The sequence below is a fragment of the Zonotrichia leucophrys genome, chromosome 5, assembly GCF_028769735.1.
Source record: "Zonotrichia leucophrys gambelii isolate GWCS_2022_RI chromosome 5, RI_Zleu_2.0, whole genome shotgun sequence".
Taxonomy (NCBI): domain Eukaryota; kingdom Metazoa; phylum Chordata; class Aves; order Passeriformes; family Passerellidae; genus Zonotrichia; species Zonotrichia leucophrys.
This window is the reverse complement of record NC_088175.1, coordinates 42,650,001-42,670,316: the sequence shown is the minus strand read 5'-3', so window position 1 is coordinate 42,670,316 and position 20,316 is coordinate 42,650,001. Positions and strand designations below refer to the sequence as shown.

At 39.6% G+C, this 20,316-nt stretch overlaps 1 protein-coding gene across 2 annotated transcripts in view; it reads left to right on the top strand.

Annotated features, from left to right (window-relative positions):
* Positions 1 to 2,416: 2,416 nt before the first annotated feature.
* CARS1 (cysteinyl-tRNA synthetase 1) overlaps positions 2,417 to 20,316 on the top strand; it is a 33,289-nt gene continuing 15,389 nt past the window's right edge. The window contains exons 1-15 of one of the 2 annotated variants that reach the window (XM_064714819.1): positions 2,429 to 2,531; positions 7,247 to 7,492; positions 10,341 to 10,432; positions 11,250 to 11,338; positions 11,629 to 11,725; positions 12,197 to 12,295; positions 13,249 to 13,398; positions 14,614 to 14,754; positions 15,471 to 15,559; positions 16,146 to 16,267; positions 17,400 to 17,512; positions 18,020 to 18,148; positions 18,362 to 18,491; positions 18,785 to 18,888; positions 19,896 to 19,993. In XM_064714819.1, coding sequence (XP_064570889.1) covers positions 2,504 to 2,531; positions 7,247 to 7,492; positions 10,341 to 10,432; positions 11,250 to 11,338; positions 11,629 to 11,725; positions 12,197 to 12,295; positions 13,249 to 13,398; positions 14,614 to 14,754; positions 15,471 to 15,559; positions 16,146 to 16,267; positions 17,400 to 17,512; positions 18,020 to 18,148; positions 18,362 to 18,491; positions 18,785 to 18,888; positions 19,896 to 19,993 — 1,727 coding nt within the window. In that variant the 5' untranslated portion in view covers positions 2,429 to 2,503. Of the gene's footprint in view, positions 2,532 to 7,246; positions 7,493 to 10,340; positions 10,433 to 11,249; positions 11,339 to 11,628; positions 11,726 to 12,196; positions 12,296 to 13,248; positions 13,399 to 14,613; positions 14,755 to 15,470; positions 15,560 to 16,145; positions 16,268 to 17,399; positions 17,513 to 18,019; positions 18,149 to 18,361; positions 18,492 to 18,784; positions 18,889 to 19,895; positions 19,994 to 20,316 lie in introns of both variants that reach the window. The other variant, XM_064714818.1, reaches the window with a different exon arrangement.

Below are 20,316 nucleotides of genomic sequence, written 5' to 3'. Positions count from 1 at the left end.
TTGGCAGCAAAACCTGTGCAGAATTCTGCTTTTCAGCAGACTGCCCTATCTAATGTTCCAGGTGGAACTCCAGCAAATTGTAAGATAAGTATACGTGTGTGAAATGATCATTGCATTTTCTCTAATATAGGTATCCCTTTAGTTGAGCTCGTAACTATTCCCAGAGCTTTCAGCAAAACAACAGAGGAAACTTTCCCTTAAAGATGTAATAGGAAGTATGGGAAGTGATAGCATGGGGGAAAAAACCTTCAATTCCTCATTTAATTTACTCTGCCTTTTTCACCTCCCTGACAGAAGGTACTGTTTTGTGATAGCAGCAAATGTTGCCTTGGAGCCAGTAACGTGTTTGTTTCACGATGCAGTTTTCTTTATTCCAGTACTTTCAGGTCTGCTCTGAAATCTGCTTTCCTTCCCCTCTTTGCTGTGTGTGATGTAAAAGAAAGTTGTCAAATAGGTAAAAACAATAGTGAGTGAAACACCCTGATTTGTTGGAGTAATGGTCCAACTTTGTATTACAGATATGACATCCAAGTCAGATAATTGTTAAAGATCTCTCTCAATGTGGTAAGTATCCCATAAATTGGCTGTACTTGTAAGTTGGTTTTATTTCCTGTTGATTTCAGTCTACTTACGGAATAGTATAAAGAGGCTAATGAATATTGCTTAGAGCTATAAGGCTTCCAGTTTATTGTAAAATGTGCTTACAAACAGGATTATTGCTGCATTTGTAATCCCTGTGGTGAACTGTTCTACTTTGGAGCATGACTTTTCTGCATGGGAGTATAGCACAGTCATGATTTTAAGAATGGTACCAATTTTTGAAAAAAGTTTTAAACTGAGTCTGCATTGCAGCAGTGCACTCTGCTTTACTGAGTGAGGTGTAGGTCAGAGTGAGAGACCTCTCTGTCAAATGTCCCCTCACATGGAAGAGCACATCAAACCTCCATACACCCTCCTGTAGGCAGAAAATGGTTGTGCTGGATGTCCAAGTGATGGGTTTTGCTCGTGGTGGTCTTGGTGTGGCCAACCTGTGCCAACAGCATGATGAAGTAGTTAAAACTTCCTCTTCAGTAGCCCTGCCAAGGGAACATGCCAGCCAATGAAGCCTTCCTCAAAACCAGACAGTGGATGGTGTCCTGCCTTAGGAGACCACTACTGAGAATGCACCAATACCTTTAGCTACTTTCAAGACCACTTAATAGGAAACTTATTTGTCCTGCTGCTTCTTAGGTGCCAAACCCAGCTGCCTTGCTGCTGCTGTTTGGTCTGTGCAGGTATTGGCTGAAAATTAAGGGGAAAGTATGTGTGTGAGCTATGGAAAAAAAACCCCTGTGTTTTAAAGTCCAAGCTGATGTGTGTTGTGTGTTTCTTCTTGCAGAACTGAGAAAGGCCTTTGGTGTCTTTACAAAGGAAGTACCACCACAACAGTGGAAGCAGCTTATGAGAACTCTTCTACAGGAAAATGATATTGATAAAGTTATATCTAAATTTCCTAATAACAGAGAAGAACAATCATATCAGATGCTTCTCATCTGGAAAAAGAGACTGGGAAAGAAACAATGTATTATTTATTTACTGGATGCATTGAAGTACATAGATACCAAGGTTTATTACAGTGTATTAAACACTTTAAAAAGTCATAACACTGTAAGTAGAAGCTGAAGATTAATGTTTATGAGGAACTGCAAAAATGTTCCTGTGTACATATGTGTGTCTTCAGACTTCCTTAAATGAGGGTGTCAGGAGCTGCTGGTAGAAATAGTTAGCCTCCTCAACTCATGGAGACAACTGGAAGGGATGTAATACCTCTGGTTTTTTCATGTTTACATGACCTTCCTACCTCTGAGTCATAAAATATTAAACACAGGTGCTGGATGCCCACTTCGGAGCCAGGAGCTGGGACATCCCTTAGTTTGTGACAGTGCTGTCCCAACCTGCGGGCGGGTACCAGGAGTCCGCTGCTGTTTTTGCGTACTGCGATGCTTTAGTTTCCGAAACCATTTTGTGTTGTATCGGAGTGCTCAGCACCGCTGTGTTTGAAGCACACCAATAAAACCGTGGCTCAGACAGAAGCTGGCTCTGGGACTTTGTTCTGGCGGCGGCGCCTCCATCCTTGGGACTATTTAAGGAAAGGCGGGCGGCGCTGCTCGGAGCGGGGACTCCTCCGTTGGCACGATGCCCTGGGCGGTCATTTCCCGGCCGGGCCGGGCCGGGTCGTATGGGGCTGGGCAGTGCCGTGTGGGTCCGTGCGGTGCTGTGTGGGGCCGGGCCGGGCCGGGCGGTGCAGTGTGGGGCAGTGCCGTGTGGGGCCGTGCCGGGCCGAGCTGTGCCGTATGGGGCCGGGCGGTGCCGTGTGGGGCCGCGCGGCGCTGCCCGTTGCCCGGGTGACGCAGGGCTGCCCGTCGGAAGTAGCGTAGTGCGGGCGGGGCGAGGCTTCCGGACGCGCTGTTGCATCAGCTCGGGAGCGAGGGCAGGCGGAGGCAGCAGCAGGAGCAGCTCCGGGATGGCAGCAGCCGCCAGCGCCGAGCACGGTAGGTGGGCGAGCGGCGCCGCGGGCCCCCGGCGGGGCCGGGCCGAGGGGCGGCCGGCGTTGTCACGGCTCGGCGGGGCCCGGGGTCGCGGCGCCGCTGCTGTCACGGCGGGGTCGCGTTCCCCGCGGGGGCCGCGCTGCCCCGAGCCCCGCGCTGGGAGCGCGTCCCGCGGGCTGCGGCTGCCCCGTGCCCGCCGCGGGTGTGAGGTCGGTGCTGGTGAGGTTCGTGCCGGCGTTCGCGATTTGTGGGGACAACCGGAGCTCCTCGTCACCGCCGTCCGGGAGCGGCTGTGCCCGGCTCGGTGCGCTCGGTCCGTGGCCGCTCAGAGCTCCCACCTGTCTCCGTGCCTCCCGCACTGCCTTCCCGAGCCATCGGTGCTCTCCCCTAACTCACACCTGAACTTTTGGGCATTTTCGGACATTTTCTGTGGTTCGTGCTGTAATGATGGGTTGTACTCTTCGCTTCCATATGGAAGGAGGGCTGGGGTAGTGCTATAATTTTTGGCACTACTGTAGCAAATGGAAACTTGGCATACCAGTCATGCAAGTATGAAATACCATTATGGTATGTAAAGGGTTGGAAATTTCTGTCATTCCAGTTGAGGATCTGTAAATACAGATATTTTTGCCCCTTTTTCTTTAACAAAGCAACAAAGTAACCAAAAGTTACTTTGATCTTTATTCATCTCATGTAATATTCCCACTAAAGTGCAACATTTCTTGTCATCAAGGGATCAGCTTTTTCAGAAGTCTTTTTAGTGTCTTAGGGGGAAAAAACCCAAGAAAGGCTCAGTTCAGGTGCGCTTTGAGAAACTCTTTAGGTACTGTTTGTTAGGGTGGGGTTTTTCTACACTGAGTCTGCAATTGTTATATTTAGTTTCAGTTCAGGAAAAGTGGAAGTGAAACTTTCACAGCTCAAAAACTAGGATTGAGAAGCTCTTCCTTGGCGTGGGATACTCCAGTCTTAAAAATCCCTGCTCATCTAAAAGCCTCTTGCTCCTTATGTGTGAGACTTGATAAGTCCTTTGTTTTTCTGTCTCTGTGCATGCTGTGTCTGGCATTAGCTGGAATCACTGCATTGGTTTGGTTCTTGTGAAATGTTAATGGAAAAAGAGAATTCATCTTGTCTGAGCAGATGGTTGGAATTCTTTTCAAAGGTACCAGAGTGGCTGGCCAGGATGACAAATGGTCTGTTTGGAGCTGTATTAATAATGTTACATTTGTCTTTTGTGGGTTGTCTTAAATTTGTGAAAGCCAAGTTGGATGGGAAGTTACATTTCAAAATGTTCAGAATTGGGTAAGATTTCTTTTCGGAGAATGCCTCTGCAGAATTCCCAGAACATTTGCATTGTCATCTAATTATGACTGACAAGGTTAGCAGGTTCAGGGAAGCCCAGGAAACATGACTTTTCCCTGGAGTGAAGTAAATCCCTGGTTTTGTGTCAGCTAGCTTAGTGCCTTCTTTATGGCTTTCCTGTATTTACTTTGCTGTCCAACACCTTCAAGGAGCAGAGGTTTTCATTCTCAAGTTAATAAAAGTGAAAATTTTCAACGAAATTTGATATTGTGGGGATTATGTGTCTTGATTCAACCTCAAAAGTTATCTTATGTGCAGACAAAATGTAGAAGCTGTCCTGTGCCTTTGAGTCTGTGTGTTGCTGCTGTCTCCCAGACAAACTCCCAGTGTCCTTTAAAAGTCTCTGAAGCACTCCTTGCATGAAAAGAAGAATGTGTGACAATTATATCACCCAGAGGGATTGTACATCAGTGGTTATGGTGTGAGAACTGTATTCATTGATGTCTGCAGTGGAACTTTTTTTTGAAAGAACTGCCTACTGGATGACATTGATTCTTCTGATTTTTCAAGGTTATTTTGTTAACTCTCCAATACTCGTGCTCAGTGCTTGTTTCATATTGTGTGATACAATATCTATGGCTCGTTCCGTTCACATGAGTTAAAATTCAGTGTTATGCAACAGCTCTGTAGTACTCTCATGTTGCTGCTGTCAAGGAGACACTTCCTGATGCAACTGAGTAGTAACAACTGCATCTGTTCTGTTTTGGGGATGGAAAAAATTTCATTTAGAGAGAAGGGCAATTCCTTAGCCTGTTTTCCTAAAGCAACAAGGAAAACAGGTCAGATGTACATTTATCCCTCAGTACATTTGAATCCATTGATTGGTATTAATTAATCCCTCAATTTGACAGTGGGCAGCTGCCTCTTGCACAGCATTGGCAGACTTAGCAGTGATGGGCTGGAGCTGTGCAGCAGGATGGGGATACTGAAGAGTATGGAAAAATAGGATGCAGCACTTAGGAGGTACCAGGAAATATTTCAGTATGAGTCTTTAATGAAGAAGGAATTGAAGGAATTTGAAGGAATTGCAAGATGGGGGGAACTGAGGATGCAGAATAGAAATCACAGAAAACCAGGTTCTGTACATTTTCTGTTCTTCTTTTAGCCATGATATCAATTAAACCAGAACAGACTTCTACATAGACAGCTGTCACTGATTCCTTTTGCTTGAAACAAGCGATCCACAGCTCCACTGCCTTCCAAGGCAGTGTTATCACAGTCATCTGCTCACCACAGCCTGTGAAACTGATGGGGGACCCTGGGAATGGGACAGTGACCCTGCCAAACATTTTAATTTGAAGTATTCATGTCTGTGCCAAGATTGATAAAAAAAGTTTCAGTTGTTAAGCTTATCAGTGCTAAGCTGGTCCCAATATTCACAGGCAGTGTTTGCTACCTCTCCTTGCCAAAATTAGCTTGTTTGAGTGCTGTCATATTTGTTGTATTTGTGTGTAAGTTTGGGCAAGTTCCCTTTTAGATTGGTTTGCAGATGTGGTTGGAAAGCACTTACATTATTTCAGATACACTGACTTGCTTCCCATTAGCAGCCCGATGTGTGAATAATGGTCATAATAACCATAATAATGCTTTGCAAATTGAGTGTTGCTTTTCCTTGCAAAAGATCTTTTCTTTGAGATATAGTTTCGTTTCTACCTAGATCATTCTTGTAATACCTTTTTTTTGCCTTCTCCCTCATATCTTCCATGTATACAAAATTCGTGTTCAAGTCTTAGGTTTCCACTGTTAATGAACAGAACTGTTACAAACTATTTAATGTGTACAAACATGTGAAGTTCTGTGTTGATAAACATCAGTAAATATTTAGGAGCATGAAAAGATTATAGTAAATTAACTTTGTGAGCCAAAGCTGAATCCCATTCAGCTGGGTAAGGCAAACTATGAGGTGGAGTTATGAGCCATTATTTCCTTGGTATTCCTTATTTGTACTGAGCAATTACATGGATAGGCCTTGAGAAGGATTTATACTTTACATGGATCTGTCTTCTTTTGTTCATAGTTATTTTTAAAAATTTAAAATAATCAAAATTCACAAAAGATATTAAAGTCATTCACCTTTTTTCACATTAGTTCTCCCAATGTGTCCCTGTATCTCATTTATACCCCAAAGAATTGAATACAAACATGCTTGATATCTAGCTGCCACTTCCCTGTCATCCGGAGTTGTTGTTGGATATTTTAATAATTGATTTCTGGATAGAAAATGGTTCATGAAGTTTTAACCGATGAAAAACTTTGTGCCATCCTTCCCATCCTCTCCTAGCCCTCACTTTCCCATGTCCTTTCATTCCTGCCTTTCCAGGAGCTGTCTTCTGTGAGCACAGGAGATGTTCCTGCCAGTGTGAGGAGTGACCCTTGTGGCTTTGGGAGCAGGGACAGGTGCTCTCCTGCTGCTCTCTCACTTCTCTGCACGTGGCCTTGGCTCGGGTTACCTTGCTGGCTGACTCCCTAGACAGGATATTGCCTTCATGTTTGTACAGTGTTTGAACACACGAACAGAGCCACAAACATTGAATCACTGCTGGAAAATGTGAATGCTGGGTTTGCCTGATGGCAGTGCTCGCATAACCTCAGAGTGCTTTGTGCCCCCTGGCTCTTCCAGGGAGCATCCCCACCAACACACAGAGCTTTCCTCTGTGTTTGTCCAGAGGAGACATAACTGAACCTGCTTTGCCTATATACCAAAGAAATCACAGAATTAAAAATTTGTGAGAGGGCCATGGTCTGATATCCTGTCTGTTCATTTGTGTAGGCTTTACCCATTTTAAATATTATTCATGTGCCTGAGGAGAGAAGGGAGCATGGGAGAAGTATGGGAATATACAGCAGCAGCTGAAGTTCTGAGTTTCCAGAGCAAATAGGAGGAACTGAGCATTGTGCTGGGAGCCTGTGTGCAGGCAACACCCCTGCAAAGATGTAACTACATGCTCAAGTTCAGTGGATATATTCACAGCCTTTCCACAGGGCATAAAATGAATCATATTTAAATATTGCTAGGATGAGTGTTTTAGCAGCATGGAAAAGAGTGACTGATTAGTTTTGCTCTGTGTGAAGGATTTTCTCCAATTTTGGTAGATTATATTCTTCATGAAAAAGACCTGTGTTCTTGTCCTTATCAGTCTTTGAAAGATATTTTCACAAACTCAGGGCAACATGAACATAATCCTGTTAACAGGAAATACATAGTTATTTGGGAGCTTGTATTAAATCTAATTTTCTCAAATTTCCTACCAGTTGCCAGAGCTAATTTACAGGGGGAGATGTGTGTTATAAGGATATATTTTGGTCATGGGATCTCCTTCTTTTAATGCTGACCAAATGTCCTGTGCCTCTCTTTACAGCTTCCAGCTACAGTTTTATTCTGAGCATTAGTGAAGAGGAAGCCAGGGTGAAGGCTCTGAACGAGTACCTGAGCACTCGTAGTTATATCCAGGGGTTCACATTTTCACATGCAGATGTGGAGGTGTTCAGAAAGTTTTCGGGGCCACCTGTGGACCAGTATATCCATGTTGTCCGGTGGTACAGACACATAGAAGCAATCTATGATGGCAGCAGTGACAAAAATGAGCCTTGTAAACTTCAAACAAGTGAGTAATATGAAACTGGTGGGCAGGTTGTAGACTAGCTGACATTGTGTTGGTTGTTATTGCGAGAAGTTCCCTTTCATACTCTCTTGCACGCCTTAAGAGTTACAGTATCAATTTGTATTCAAAGTCATAACATTATTCTTGCATACAGTTACTGTGCAATTGATAGATCCTGACCTATTTGGATGTAAAAGCTGTTACTTTTTTTTTTTAAAGTTCCTCAGTGTACAGAATTTGATTATGTGTATTTTCTTTAAAAAGCTGGCTATCTTCTGGTTTGTAAAAGAATGTGTGGGTTTGGGCTTTTTCCTGGAAATACCAAGATTTGCCCAGTCTGCTTTTTTCCTTGCAAGATTAACCAAATAGTTGTTGTATAATATACAAATCCACAATAAAATAAACTAAATACTTCCTCTTCTAATTGTTATTAACACTGAGCTTCACAAAGAATGTCTTGGCTTCTTTTTTAACCTTGGTAATTTAGGCATGCTGATGATTTGAGGAAGTATTAACTGGTTAATCTAGGTCATTGTGTAAGCATGGGCAGGCATTTTTGGGAGCTGCATCACTCTCCTGAGTTGTTTCTCAATGAGCTAGTCTAATTTAATTGCCTTATAGTGAGATCCTTGCTCAGGGAGTCATGAAATAATGAAAAATAACAACGCAGAGCTGTTGTATAGTGCTTGCAATACCTACAAATGAATGCATGTCTGTCATTCTTGCTGATGGTTGTTAACTAGTGTTGCTCCAATGCCATCTTCTCACAACCTCTCCCCATTTGTGTTCTCAATTCCTAAAAGACCAGCAGTTAAAATCAGACTGCTGTGAGTAAATTCAGTGTGTTGTGTGTGCCTGCAAATGTTTGTGCTGGTTATTATTTCCTTCCAGCAGAGAAGGGATCTCAGCTGCACCCCTAGCTCTGATAGCAGATCTGTCCACCAACTGCAGATTGTCTGTAGACTTCCATGGATCAGGGTGGAGCAGAAACAGAAGAGGTTTCCATTTTCCTGACCATGAAATCTTTACTGTTAAATCTCTCTTTCTGAAGGGTTATATCTTCATGATGTGTTTCAGGAATCCTGGAGTGGTGTTCTGTAGTGTTCACCATGAAAATAACACACAAATCTGCCATGCTTCTTAGACCAGGAATGCTTCATTGTTGTTTTTTTGGTGTGGCAGAAAGCTCCATGGTGGATTAAAGCAAATGAACTTCAGTTCTACCAGAGGAAATGCTGTAGGCTGGCAGAGGTGCATTTGACCAAACTAACCAATGTTTTACCAGCCTTTTACTTTGCCCTTGGCATCTGTGTAGTGGGTAAAATGTGACACCTAACTCACAAGCTGAGAAATATGGAGTGCAGTATCTGGGTTTTTCCTTATGTTCATGTGGTTGTAACTGAAGAAAGCTTTACAGATTTATCTTTTATTAGGCTAACCCACACAGGCTTCTTTCCCTGAGGGAAGCGTTGGCCACAATTAAGCATGCCAGAGTAATCTTTGTAAATCAAAGAGTAAACAAATCCATACCTTGGTGTATGACCTGTGTTATGGAGAGACTGCTCTTGAACTTGGGGTGTTCTGTTCAGGAGTGCCTCATGCAGTGAAATGTTTAGAATGGACACACATTTCCATGGATTCATAGCATGGAAGTTAAATGAAGTCCCATGAAGTGAGACAGAGTACTACACTTAACATATTTTTTTCTTATTTGGGCAGTTAGTCAAAAAAGCAATATTAAGAGATTACATTTTTTATACAGTGAATGTTTACATTACTTGAAGGTTTTCAGCCAAAATGTGCATATGAAGAAATTGAGAGAAACTGAGTTTATGAAGAGCACCCTGAGAGACAGGATAAGAAAGGCAATTTTGTTGTCAGAACAAATAGTTTGTAAAATATTTTACTCACAGCTAAAATGCATACCATGAGAATTCCTAAACATAGTGCTGTGCGTATTAAGCTGGCAAACTTGCTGTATTTTTTAATTTCTTGGTTTGCTTTCATGCCTTGTTAATGTGATAATTGGTTTAACATCATTACAGCTGTACAGCCCAGTACAGAGCAAACTGCAACTCTGACAAATCACATGCCCATATTTCTCTTTTAAAAAACCCCATGAGTTTAACAGCTGTGTTGCTTCTTACAAATTTTGGAGAAAACAAATTCAAGAATATTGTCACTAATATTACCCTGGGTTTTATCTACTTTCTTTAATGGCAAAGTGTAGCCTCTTGCTGAACTGGAGCATATTTTGGTAAATGAGTGTGTTCAGAAATATCTTGTGTACTTAGCAACAATGCATGATAAAAAGCTGGGGTTCTTTCTAAGCCTTTCTGTCAGCTCTCCCTCTCACCCTGAGTGCACATACTCTGTCAATATTGGCTCTAGAGACCACCTCTGGACTCTGGAGATATTTTGCAAATTCTGTGTGAGGTCTGTGATGTGCCATCACAGTAAAATCAGTGGTGTTGCAAAAAGCCCAGGACTGCCATAACACTTCATTAATGATTCATTAAATTTCAAAACTCATGGTAATACTTTACCTGAATTGCATGCTCTTGCTTTTGTACCCTCTTCCTCACTGCTGTTTGGATGAAAAGCTAAAAGGAATGGCAATTTAGAGAGTAGAAAATAAACTAGATTGCAATAATTGACTTTGGTTTTGGTGGCTTTGTAGGAGGCTCTAACAGAAGTAGCTGCATTATTAGGATTGAAGCTCTTTTTTCCATTTAGAAGTGGTTTTTTTTTTCCTTCTGAAATAATGATGTGATAAGGAGAAAATGTTGTATTGCAAATCTGTTTGTGGAAAGTGTCTTTTAAACTTGCTTTAAACTACCTTTTCTCCTAGGTAAAGGCAAACGTGTGCAGCCTCCCTGGTCTCCCCCTGAAGGGACAAAACATTCCAGGCTCTGCCTCTACAACAGCCTGACACGCAGTAAGGTGAGAAAATGAAAGGGAAGTGGGGATTTCCCTAGAAACACAAACAGAGCAGCCATCAAATCCTGTTTTTGAAGTGTTTGCCCTGTCAATAGTCAGGTCTCTGGGTTGTATTTTGTAAAATGTTAACAAGCACAGGCCAGGAACTCTGTACCAATCAATTGCATTTGCTGGGCAAGTGTAATGCTATTTACATTAACATATATACACTACAAGTGTGTGTCTCTTCGTGCATACTGCATAATATTCAGTTTCAAGTTGTCATGCAAAGTAGCCAGGCATTCAACTGTAATACACATTAGTGTAGGCAGTGTGAGCAGAATAAAATCACAGTTTCTTTATTCAGATGTTGTCTGTGTAAAAAACATCTCACCAATTATATAGCTGCAATATAAAAAGTGTAAAACTTCTTGTGGTCTTGTTTGAAAGTCCTTTGGTAAAGAGGAAATATTAAGAATATTAATTTTACATGGGATGTAATATTGAAGTATCTGTGAACTGATTATAGGGTGTAACCTTTTTCAATGCAAAAGAAAACTTTTACAAAAGTTTGAATAGTGCCCTGCTCAGTCCAAATAGTTGTAAGCTGATATCTTGGTTGATTAGAATGCATGGAACATAAGCAGCCACACCTCATTATCTCTCTCACAGGATAAAGCTAGTGCTGGTCTTTAGGTATGGTAAAGTTGGGAATGGAATAACTACTTGTTTTTTGTAATTATAATCCATATTTTCACGTTCTCATCTCCAAATGGGGTGTTACTGGCCTGAGGTCATGTCTTCAATTTCTTCTGACCATTGCACCTTCCCTTTCAATTAGGAAGTATTTCAGCCTCAGAATGGAAAAAAGGTCTTGTGGTATTGCTGTGGTCCAACAGTTTATGATGCTTCTCACATGGGACATGCCAGGTACTGCATTCCTTACTTTGATATAGTTGGTAACAGTGCCTAGTGGAAGCAAAAGAGTATTAGAAGAAGGTATTATTCAGATGAGTATATTACTATCAGTGCTTGCAATTTGAGATTAAAAGCACCTTATAATATTTTATCATTGTGGGATTAAAAACTTTCTAATACATGGGCCAAAGTAAAACTGCTGCACAGTTACTGATTAAGGTTAAAATGGTTTGTGCACGGAATAGATAGAGCTGTTTACTGAAAACACCTCTGGTTTTTTGTTTTTTTTTTTTTTGGTTTAGGTCCTACATCTCATTTGATATCCTGAGAAGAATCTTGAGGGATTATTTTAAATATGATGTTTTCTATTGTATGAATATTACAGATATTGATGACAAGGTAAGGGTTTTTTTTAATCTATTTTTTCGCAAAAGTTTTTGCAATCTAAAATGCTCAATTTTTAGAATGGAAGTCAGTCACATGTAATTGCCACTTGATAAGCCAAGATAAATCTTACACTTATTAACTGAGACATATGTTTTGTGCACAAAAGCACTGATTTTCTCAGTTTTGTAGCACTCCTATGGTAGCAGACTCTTTAGTGTTGTATAATAATGAATGCTATCACAAATAATGAGGACTCAGTATTTTAAAGAGATGATTTATTTTCCTTGCCTGATAAGGTAATTTATTGATTCTGTTGAGGTAGCCTATTAACCGTGTATGGTGTGTTTGATTTGTGTTAATGCACATTATTCTTGTAGCTTGTTAAATTTATAGGGAAATGCCTTTTGTACATAATAATTTTATCTGCACTCTGTGTAACTATGTGTCACTTCACAGAAATATTTTCATGTTTCTGATTTGTAGATCATCAAGAGAGCAAGACAAAATCACCTTTTTGAACGATATAGAGAGAGCAAATGCACACCAGATCAGCTGCTTGAAGATGTTAGAACTGCCTCAGAGGTGAGTGTGGTAATCTCTGCTTGTGTTTTAGGGTTTCGCTCAGTAATGTAGGAAAGCATCTAGAGAATGCTTCAGACTTTGCTGCCTCCTTAAACTTTCTGCTTCTTTTAGTTCTGGTACTGCACATGTTAGAAACCTTACTTGAACTGCACATCACTTTGCTTTTTACATTGTTTTAGAATTGACAAATTCTTTAAAAGGCATTCTTGACTTCTGTGATCTTAACACTTATTTGTGAGTGCATGTATTGCTCAAACAGCATTTGGATGTTTGTGTGTTATAAATTCAAACTTTAAAAATAATCCTTTAAAAGAGTTTTTGAACAGTGGTCAGTCCATAATCTTTTAAAGATTGGGAGGTTTCTCCTTTGTACCATTGATGACCTTGGAAGGAAAAGGCTGGAAAGCTTTAAGGATTTAATAAATTGTGTATTCAGGACTGAAGGTGAGGGAAGGTGATTCTCTGGTAATTTTTAGAACTACAGATCACAAAGAGATTATCATTCTAATGAATTGAATACAGGGCTGGAAATAGGAGGCTTGGAAATTTTGCCCAACTATCTTTGCCTGACATACTGCCTAAACATTGCATTTAATCTCTCCCTGTTTCACATTAAAGCTTGTCCTTTTCAAATTCATGGTAATCAGCTGTGCAATTAAGGTGATCAGCTGCACAGAAAATGAAAACAGCAGTAATTATGATGATGATGTAGTGATTTATGGAGTCTTTCCATAAAAATGAAATTGGGTGCAAACTAAAGTCTTGTGATTGCACCATTATTTCTGATGAGGAGCGTATTTCATATTTCAGTAGTTGATGTCAAAGCTTTTTCTGTGGCATAATGTCTTATTCATCACTAGCAAGGTACAGTATGGCTAAGATAATATCCTGTGTATGGAGCATGGTGCTGCTGTACTGCAGTTGGCTTTCTAATTTATTTTTTTTAATTGTAGCTCTTTTCAGTTAAACTAAATGAAACAACAGACCCAGATAAGAAGCAAATGTTGGAAAAAATTCAAAATGCAGTCAAGTCTGCTTTTGACCCTCTACAAGAAGCTCTCCAAGCAAAGCTCCCTGCTGAAGAGATCAGCAGATGTCATGAGGTAAGTTTGAGCTCCTTTTTATATTTTATATTTGGCTTATAATTGTTAGGAGGTTTAAAAACATTGTGTAGTTGTAGTAATTCCCTGAGATGTATGGAACCTTTAATTAATAAAAAGAGAAATGATGGGACTGAATTTTTAGTACTTTGCACTCGATACAGGAAATTTGATTCTTCAGTTCAACTACAGACTTTTTGGATGCTGTTTTTATCAATAACATTTTTTAACCTTTTCAATGAGGATTTACTCTCTTATGTACTTACACTTTCTCTTTAACTTTTTTGTCTTGATGAATTAATTTCATTATAGGTTACTGAACACACATTTCTGATGTTCCAATACTGGTGGCAGTTTTCCACACAAGTGTTTCTGATCAGAGAGGAAAATACCTCCCCCAAAGTTGTGTTCAGGATTATTTTTATGAAAAACAATTACATTTAGTGACAAATATTCATGTTGACTTTATGGTTCTGTCCAGTAATCAGATAAGTCAGTCAGTAGAACTATTTTTAGTAGTTATTGTCTTTTTGTAAATTATTTCCATTTTTATCTTCTCTTGCTTTCAGATTATTTATGATAAGTACTGTGGGGTACACATGGTTATGTGCTCCCTTCTTCAGAAGAACCTGTCTCTAAATTATATTTGTTTTTTTTTTAAAGCCCAGCTATTCTAATATCAAGTGCTTTTATAAAAGTCTATACTGATCTAATGGAATTTTTAAAAACCCTAAAATCTAAGCAATCATACATTCTGCATTATATCCTAGTGTCAGAAATAGAAATCCTTTCATATAAGACTAAAAGGTATCCTTGCTGGTGTCCAAATTAGTCTTTCAGACACTTTTTAGCCATGTGCACAGTAAGGCCTCTTTTTAGATTATCCAGTAGCAGTGGGGGAACAGAAAATATAACACAACTGCAGGTCCCATCTGGTGTTTACAGCATAAGCTCCAGATGCCTATTGAAGTGAGCAGTATCAAAACAGATACCACTTAACAGTTTGTCTTCCTTGCTCTGGTTGTTTCATCTATATCTATGAAGAACAATATGATAAAAATATGGCAGAAACCTGCATTACTCTGTATTCGCAATTAAGTGCCTCATTGCAAATGTCTTATTCCTTATTTCTCTGTCTCTGTTCAGAATAAGATCTTTCTGCACAATTTAAACAGGGCAAGTCTTGGATCGGGTGCTCTTATGATTATTGTTTTCTAGACACTATTGGAAGAAGCCAAAGATTTGCTGTCTGACTGGTTGGACTCAAAATTTGGCAGTCAGGTGACTGACAATTCCATATTCTCAAAGCTCCCCAAGTTCTGGGAAGGGGAATTTCATAAAGATATGGAAGCACTCAACGTAAGTAAATGAACTGTTTTCTCTTCTAAAGATGTTTGTGCCATGCCTTAGAGTACCCAGAAGACAATTTAGCTCCTTATTAGCTCTCAAGAATCTCATATTTCAGCTTATTGAAAATTACTTTAATATTAATAGATAGTTGTTAAATTAGCACTTGCTCTGTTTCCATCCAACAATCTTAAATCTGTTGTGGTTATTGTTGCACATCACTTAATTGGTGACCAGGTTTGATGTGTGCTCTCCTTGCCATTCTTCTGCTGCAACATGGGGAAATAATCATAAATTAGTCCAAAAAAGTTGGAGCTGGAACCTGTTGGCTGCACAAGAGATCCCTGCCAACCTCAGTATTTAGACTGCCTACTTAAGAGTCTTCAGCCATTAAGAAATTCTGTGATGGTAACCAACAAGAAGAGATTTGTCTGTTACAGGTGAAATGTTGTGTCACAGGCAGTAGTTCAGTGAAGGTTGATTTATTTACCTGCAAATCAGAGTGACTTGCTGTCTCTTCTGTCAGAAGAGCTGGAATCCCCTTAAAGGCTGAAGAAAAAGTGGCCACAGCACATTGGCTCAGAGCAGAAAGCTTGAAATAGGAGTGTTAGATTTTATTATGACTTGCTTTTGAGCAAAATTGTAACCAATACATAACATATATGTTTAGTGCATATTTCCATATATATATATATATATATATATTTAATTCTGCTTTTTATCTCTAGGTTTTACCTCCAGATGTTTTAACACGGGTTAGTGAATATGTGCCAGAAATTGTGGATTTTGTGAAGAAGATTGTGGATAATGGTTATGGGTAAGTTTGCTGCTGGATGCCCAAATGATTGCTTTCAGCTGTGAGCTGTTTTCTCTGTTTCCATCTGCAACAGTAGTCTTTGCCAGAAGCAGTTCTTCATCAAATAAAGAAATTTCAGGTTTCTTTGCAAAGAGCTGTTATTTTTACCTGATGTGCTTCTTATGATGTACTATAGGGTGAAATCCGTGCTCATTAAAGTCAAAGTGCCATTCACTTGAACTGTGTTTGGTTGCTGGTCTTCCTCAAACATTGTCCAAAATTGACATGTAATAGTTAGAAATCAGTTGCAAATAACACAAGAACTACAACTTGTAAAAATTTATGACCTTTTCTTGATACCTCTCAAAAGCTTAACAATAGCTGCTGTTTTCTCTTCAAATAATTTTATTATAACTTCCAACAATTTGTCGAAAGCCTTCATATGGTAAGGCCTTAAATCTTAGGCTCGCCTAAGTCATATTTACAATACTGAGCAGTACCATAATGTGAGTGGAGTTACTAGAAAACTCATGGGAGTGATTTTGGGGATAAAACTCATTTAAGTTGTGATAGAAAGTTAGCTAAATAATGATCTTTAACTTTTCAGGTATGTGTCTAATGGATCTGTATACTTTGATACTATGAAGTTTGATGCCAGTGAAAAACACTCCTATGCTAAGTTGGTGCCTGAAGCTGTAGGTGATCAGAAAGCTCTTCAAGAGGGTGAAGGTAAAGATTTGCTCAGTTGCTGAAGAAACTGATGATGTGTTGGTCTCTTCAATTGGTTTCACTGACATTTGGATCAGTCACAATCAGAGCTTAATGATTTACCTGCTGCACTCCCTTTACCAATTTCTTTGCCGAAGTTTTGTAGCTTGAGCCAGTACTTTCCTGAAAGTTTTTAATTGGAAAATACCAAGAAACGTTATTAATCCTAGGATGGTCTGGGGTTGCTTTTTACTTGTTTGTGAGGGATTTTTTGGTCAGAATTGTGAATACCTCAGTCATTTGGCCATAGCCCAGTTATTTGCCCATTCGTTTGGCTCAGAGTAGGAGCAAAGACTTGAACCTGGATCTTCCACATGCCAGACACGAGTTTTCCATATCAGGCTGGGGTTATTTCATGACAAATATTTGGGTTCCTCTTTCCTACTGAGAGCTCTTTGTTGTGTTGAAACAAATCCAAATGTAGATTTTTTTTAATAGAGCTATAGCAGAGGATTAACTTGAAATGCTCAGTAAATGGAACTCATTAGTTATCTGCTCCTAAAGTTGTATAGTTTTAGCAAATCATGCAGAAAGTCTACAAAAAGAATATTAAAAGGTTTTAATATAGTACTCTTACCAGGTGAAATCAGGACACTCATAGAGCAGTAGGTAACAGAGGAGTCAATGTAGTTATTGAGCAAATACCAACTATTCTGTGCAGCAGCTGAGACTAGGGAAGAAATATTCTGTGATCAGATTGTATGTGCAGATTAAGACAATCATAGTCTCAATTTAGATCCATCTAACTTTGGAATGAATTGAATCTGCAGTCTTACTTGTATCTAAGTATGGTTTTTTTTCTTTCTGTATTTCTTTTTCTATAACTGCAGTATTGGATTTGTGCTTGGTAAGAGAATGTAGATGAATCTCATGTCAAAACTTAGAAACCAGTGCAGCTAATACTTGTCAGCCAAACATTAACCAAAACCCCAAAGGATTATCAAGGTTAACAATAAGGATTTTTGAGGGTTCAGTGATTTGGGGGGTTGTGTTTTGGGGTTTTTTTAAGGTTATTTTTATGTGAGATACAGCAATGCCAAAATTCAGTAATGCTGGTGTAAGATGTGCACATTTACATTTTCCCTTTTGACAGGTGACCTGAGCATCTCAGCTGATCGCTTAAGTGAGAAACGTTCTCCAAATGATTTTGCTTTATGGAAGTCCTCCAAGCCAGGAGAGCCCTCATGGGACTCTCCATGGGGAAAGGTAAAGAAGGACATTATAATCAGGATTTGGATTTTCTTCACTTATTTAAGTAGCACAGTTACATAAGTTTTTTTGCCTCATTTCATATTAACACTGTACAAATTGTGGAGATTATGTATTCAGTTCTAAGGTTCTGTGGTTAGTGTTCATTTAATAATCTAGAATGTGTATCAAGTGTGATACATTTTAAGCAGAAGTTTGCATACAGGGTCAGCATGGCTGTTACTTGTTTGTCCTCTGTTAATTGACAAGCTTTATCTGCAGTGAACTCTGTTTCCTTTTTTTGCCCTTGTGATCAAAGATATTAGTGTAGCTTTTAAAAGAACAGTAAGCAAGATAATCAGAACATTACAGGCTGGATTGCCAGGCTGGATCTTTAAATCAGTTTCCTTTTGTGAATCTGAGATTGAGAATCTTTTCTACTCTCAGTAACAGCATGAGGAAATGAGACAGGGGCAGGAGAGGAGGACAGTCACTAGTAACCAAGTAATGTCTTTTTGTTAACAGGGTCGTCCAGGTTGGCACATTGAATGTTCTGCCATGGGTGGATCTGTTCTAGGAGAGTCGATGGACATTCATGGAGGAGGCTTTGATCTCCGATTTCCTCACCATGACAATGAACTGGCTCAGTCTGAGGTGAACAAACTGACCTTGCTGCAGTGATAGAGCAACGTGCTTTGCTTTGGCTGCACCTTACACAAATCCCTAATTCAGCTTTTTCAACTTGATGTGTGTTTTGTATAAACACAAATTTTGATTCTCAGGATTTTATTCTCTAAGTTTTCCTACTTCATATGTATGTAAACAGTGTTTTAAACATTTCTTTGGGTTTTGTTTTTTTTCCTGCAGGCATATTTCGAAAATGATCACTGGGTTCGGTATTTTCTGCATACTGGTCACTTAACAATTGCTGGCTGTAAAATGTCCAAATCTTTGAAGAATTTCATTACCATAAAAGATGCACTGAAGAAACACACAGGTAAAAATTTTGGAATGGGATTGGCTTTGATGTACTTTGAGTGGTGACTGTGATAATTTTTTTATTCAGGGTAACTTCAGGTGTCTTCTTTGCTAACTTTAGAACAGCTTCCTTGTTCTTCTCATCCTTGTTGGTATTTATCAGCATGGATGGTAGTGGTTGTGGGTTTTTTTGGTAGATGTAGTGATAGTAAGGAATTTAAAGATTATGTTCTTAGCCACTGCAGTATTGGAGCCCATGAAAGTGTTTCAGCTTATAAAAACTTTCCTTGTTTATTTTAAACCTGCTACTAGCACGACAGTTACGGCTGGCTTTCCTCATGCACTCTTGGAAGGATACACTGGATTATTCAAGTAATACCATGGAGTCAGCTATTCAGTATGAGAAGTTTATGAATGTAAGTAAGTTTTCCATTTCTTCTCCAGCTCTCTAATCTTTGTGTTGCCATGTATGTTTCAAGGAACAGAACTCCAAGGATATGCAGACCATATTCCCAGACTGGGTTTGCTTTCTGAATCTATCAGGTGGGATGGCACAGTGCTTATTTAGATACCATCAAACTCTCAAGTCCTGTAAATCCCACAGACTGCTACATTTCTCTGCAGTTGGGTGCTCTCTCCAAGTTTTGACATCTCTGAGCAGCTTGGCACTTACACACAAGATCAATTTCTCAGTTGCTTATAGAGCTCAGTCCAACAGACACTCTCTAACATTTCTACCAGGTCAGGCTTTACACAAATGTGGCCAAAGGGGAAGAAGGAATATTGTTCCCACTTTGTCTCCTCACCACAAACATTGAGCCATTGCCTCTATGCCTTGTGTGAGAGGTTAGGCACAGTTCCTGCCCCTGGTTAGTTTGGAGCCATAATTTAAACTCACATTTCCCACAAGGACACTGTACAGCAGTTTGAAATTGTTGATCTTGATCTCTCCAGCTGAAGCTGTTTTGCTTTTTATGTAAAATGTTTGGTTTGGTCCACAGATTACGTTAAAATGACTTTTTACTGAGCTGGATGCCCATTTATAACAGATCTTTTATAGAAAGCTATTTTATTCTTCAGCTTCCATTTCTAGCAACACACTTTAAAATCTACCATAAGAACTGTTGCCTAAACATTTTTAAAAGGTTTTTTGTATGAGCAGCTTGGTGTTAGAGTATCATAAGGTATCATGTAGTAACAGGGCAAGAGATAAAAATGAATTACAGTCCAACTGTGATTGACAGAGTCATGCAAAATTATTTCACTGAGTTTTATGATCTTGAGAAACATCATTATATCCTGGCTGAAACAGCACTGAACCCATAAAGTTTAGGAGTCTCATTAAGAAATAATGACCCCTTTCATAGTAAGCATTGATTATGTGTAATTGAAACCAACTTCTAGCTATATTCTTCTTTTACAGGAGTTTTTTTTGAATGTGAAGGATATTCTTCGAGCTCCCACTGATGTGACAGGCCAGTTTCAGAAATGGGAAAATCAAGAAGCAGAGCTGAACAAAAAGTGAGTGGAGCATTCCTACTTATCTCTGGATTGTGTCACTTCATCTTTGATTCTTTTTCCTTACCATATCACTTACAATGTGAAGAGCGATATTTATGTCTGTAGCATTCCCACTTAACATACCAATTCTTCACAAGCAATCATTTTAATCTTGGGACAGCTTTATGAAGGCTAGATTAAATTGTTAATTTCCCTTTTGTTTATGTTAAGTACACTGGCATGCCTCATTGCCATGTTTGTGAAGGAAAAGAACTCATTTGTTAGATAGCTGTCATTTTCTTCACTATGTGAAATCTTGTCTTCTCGCTGAGAAATGACCAATA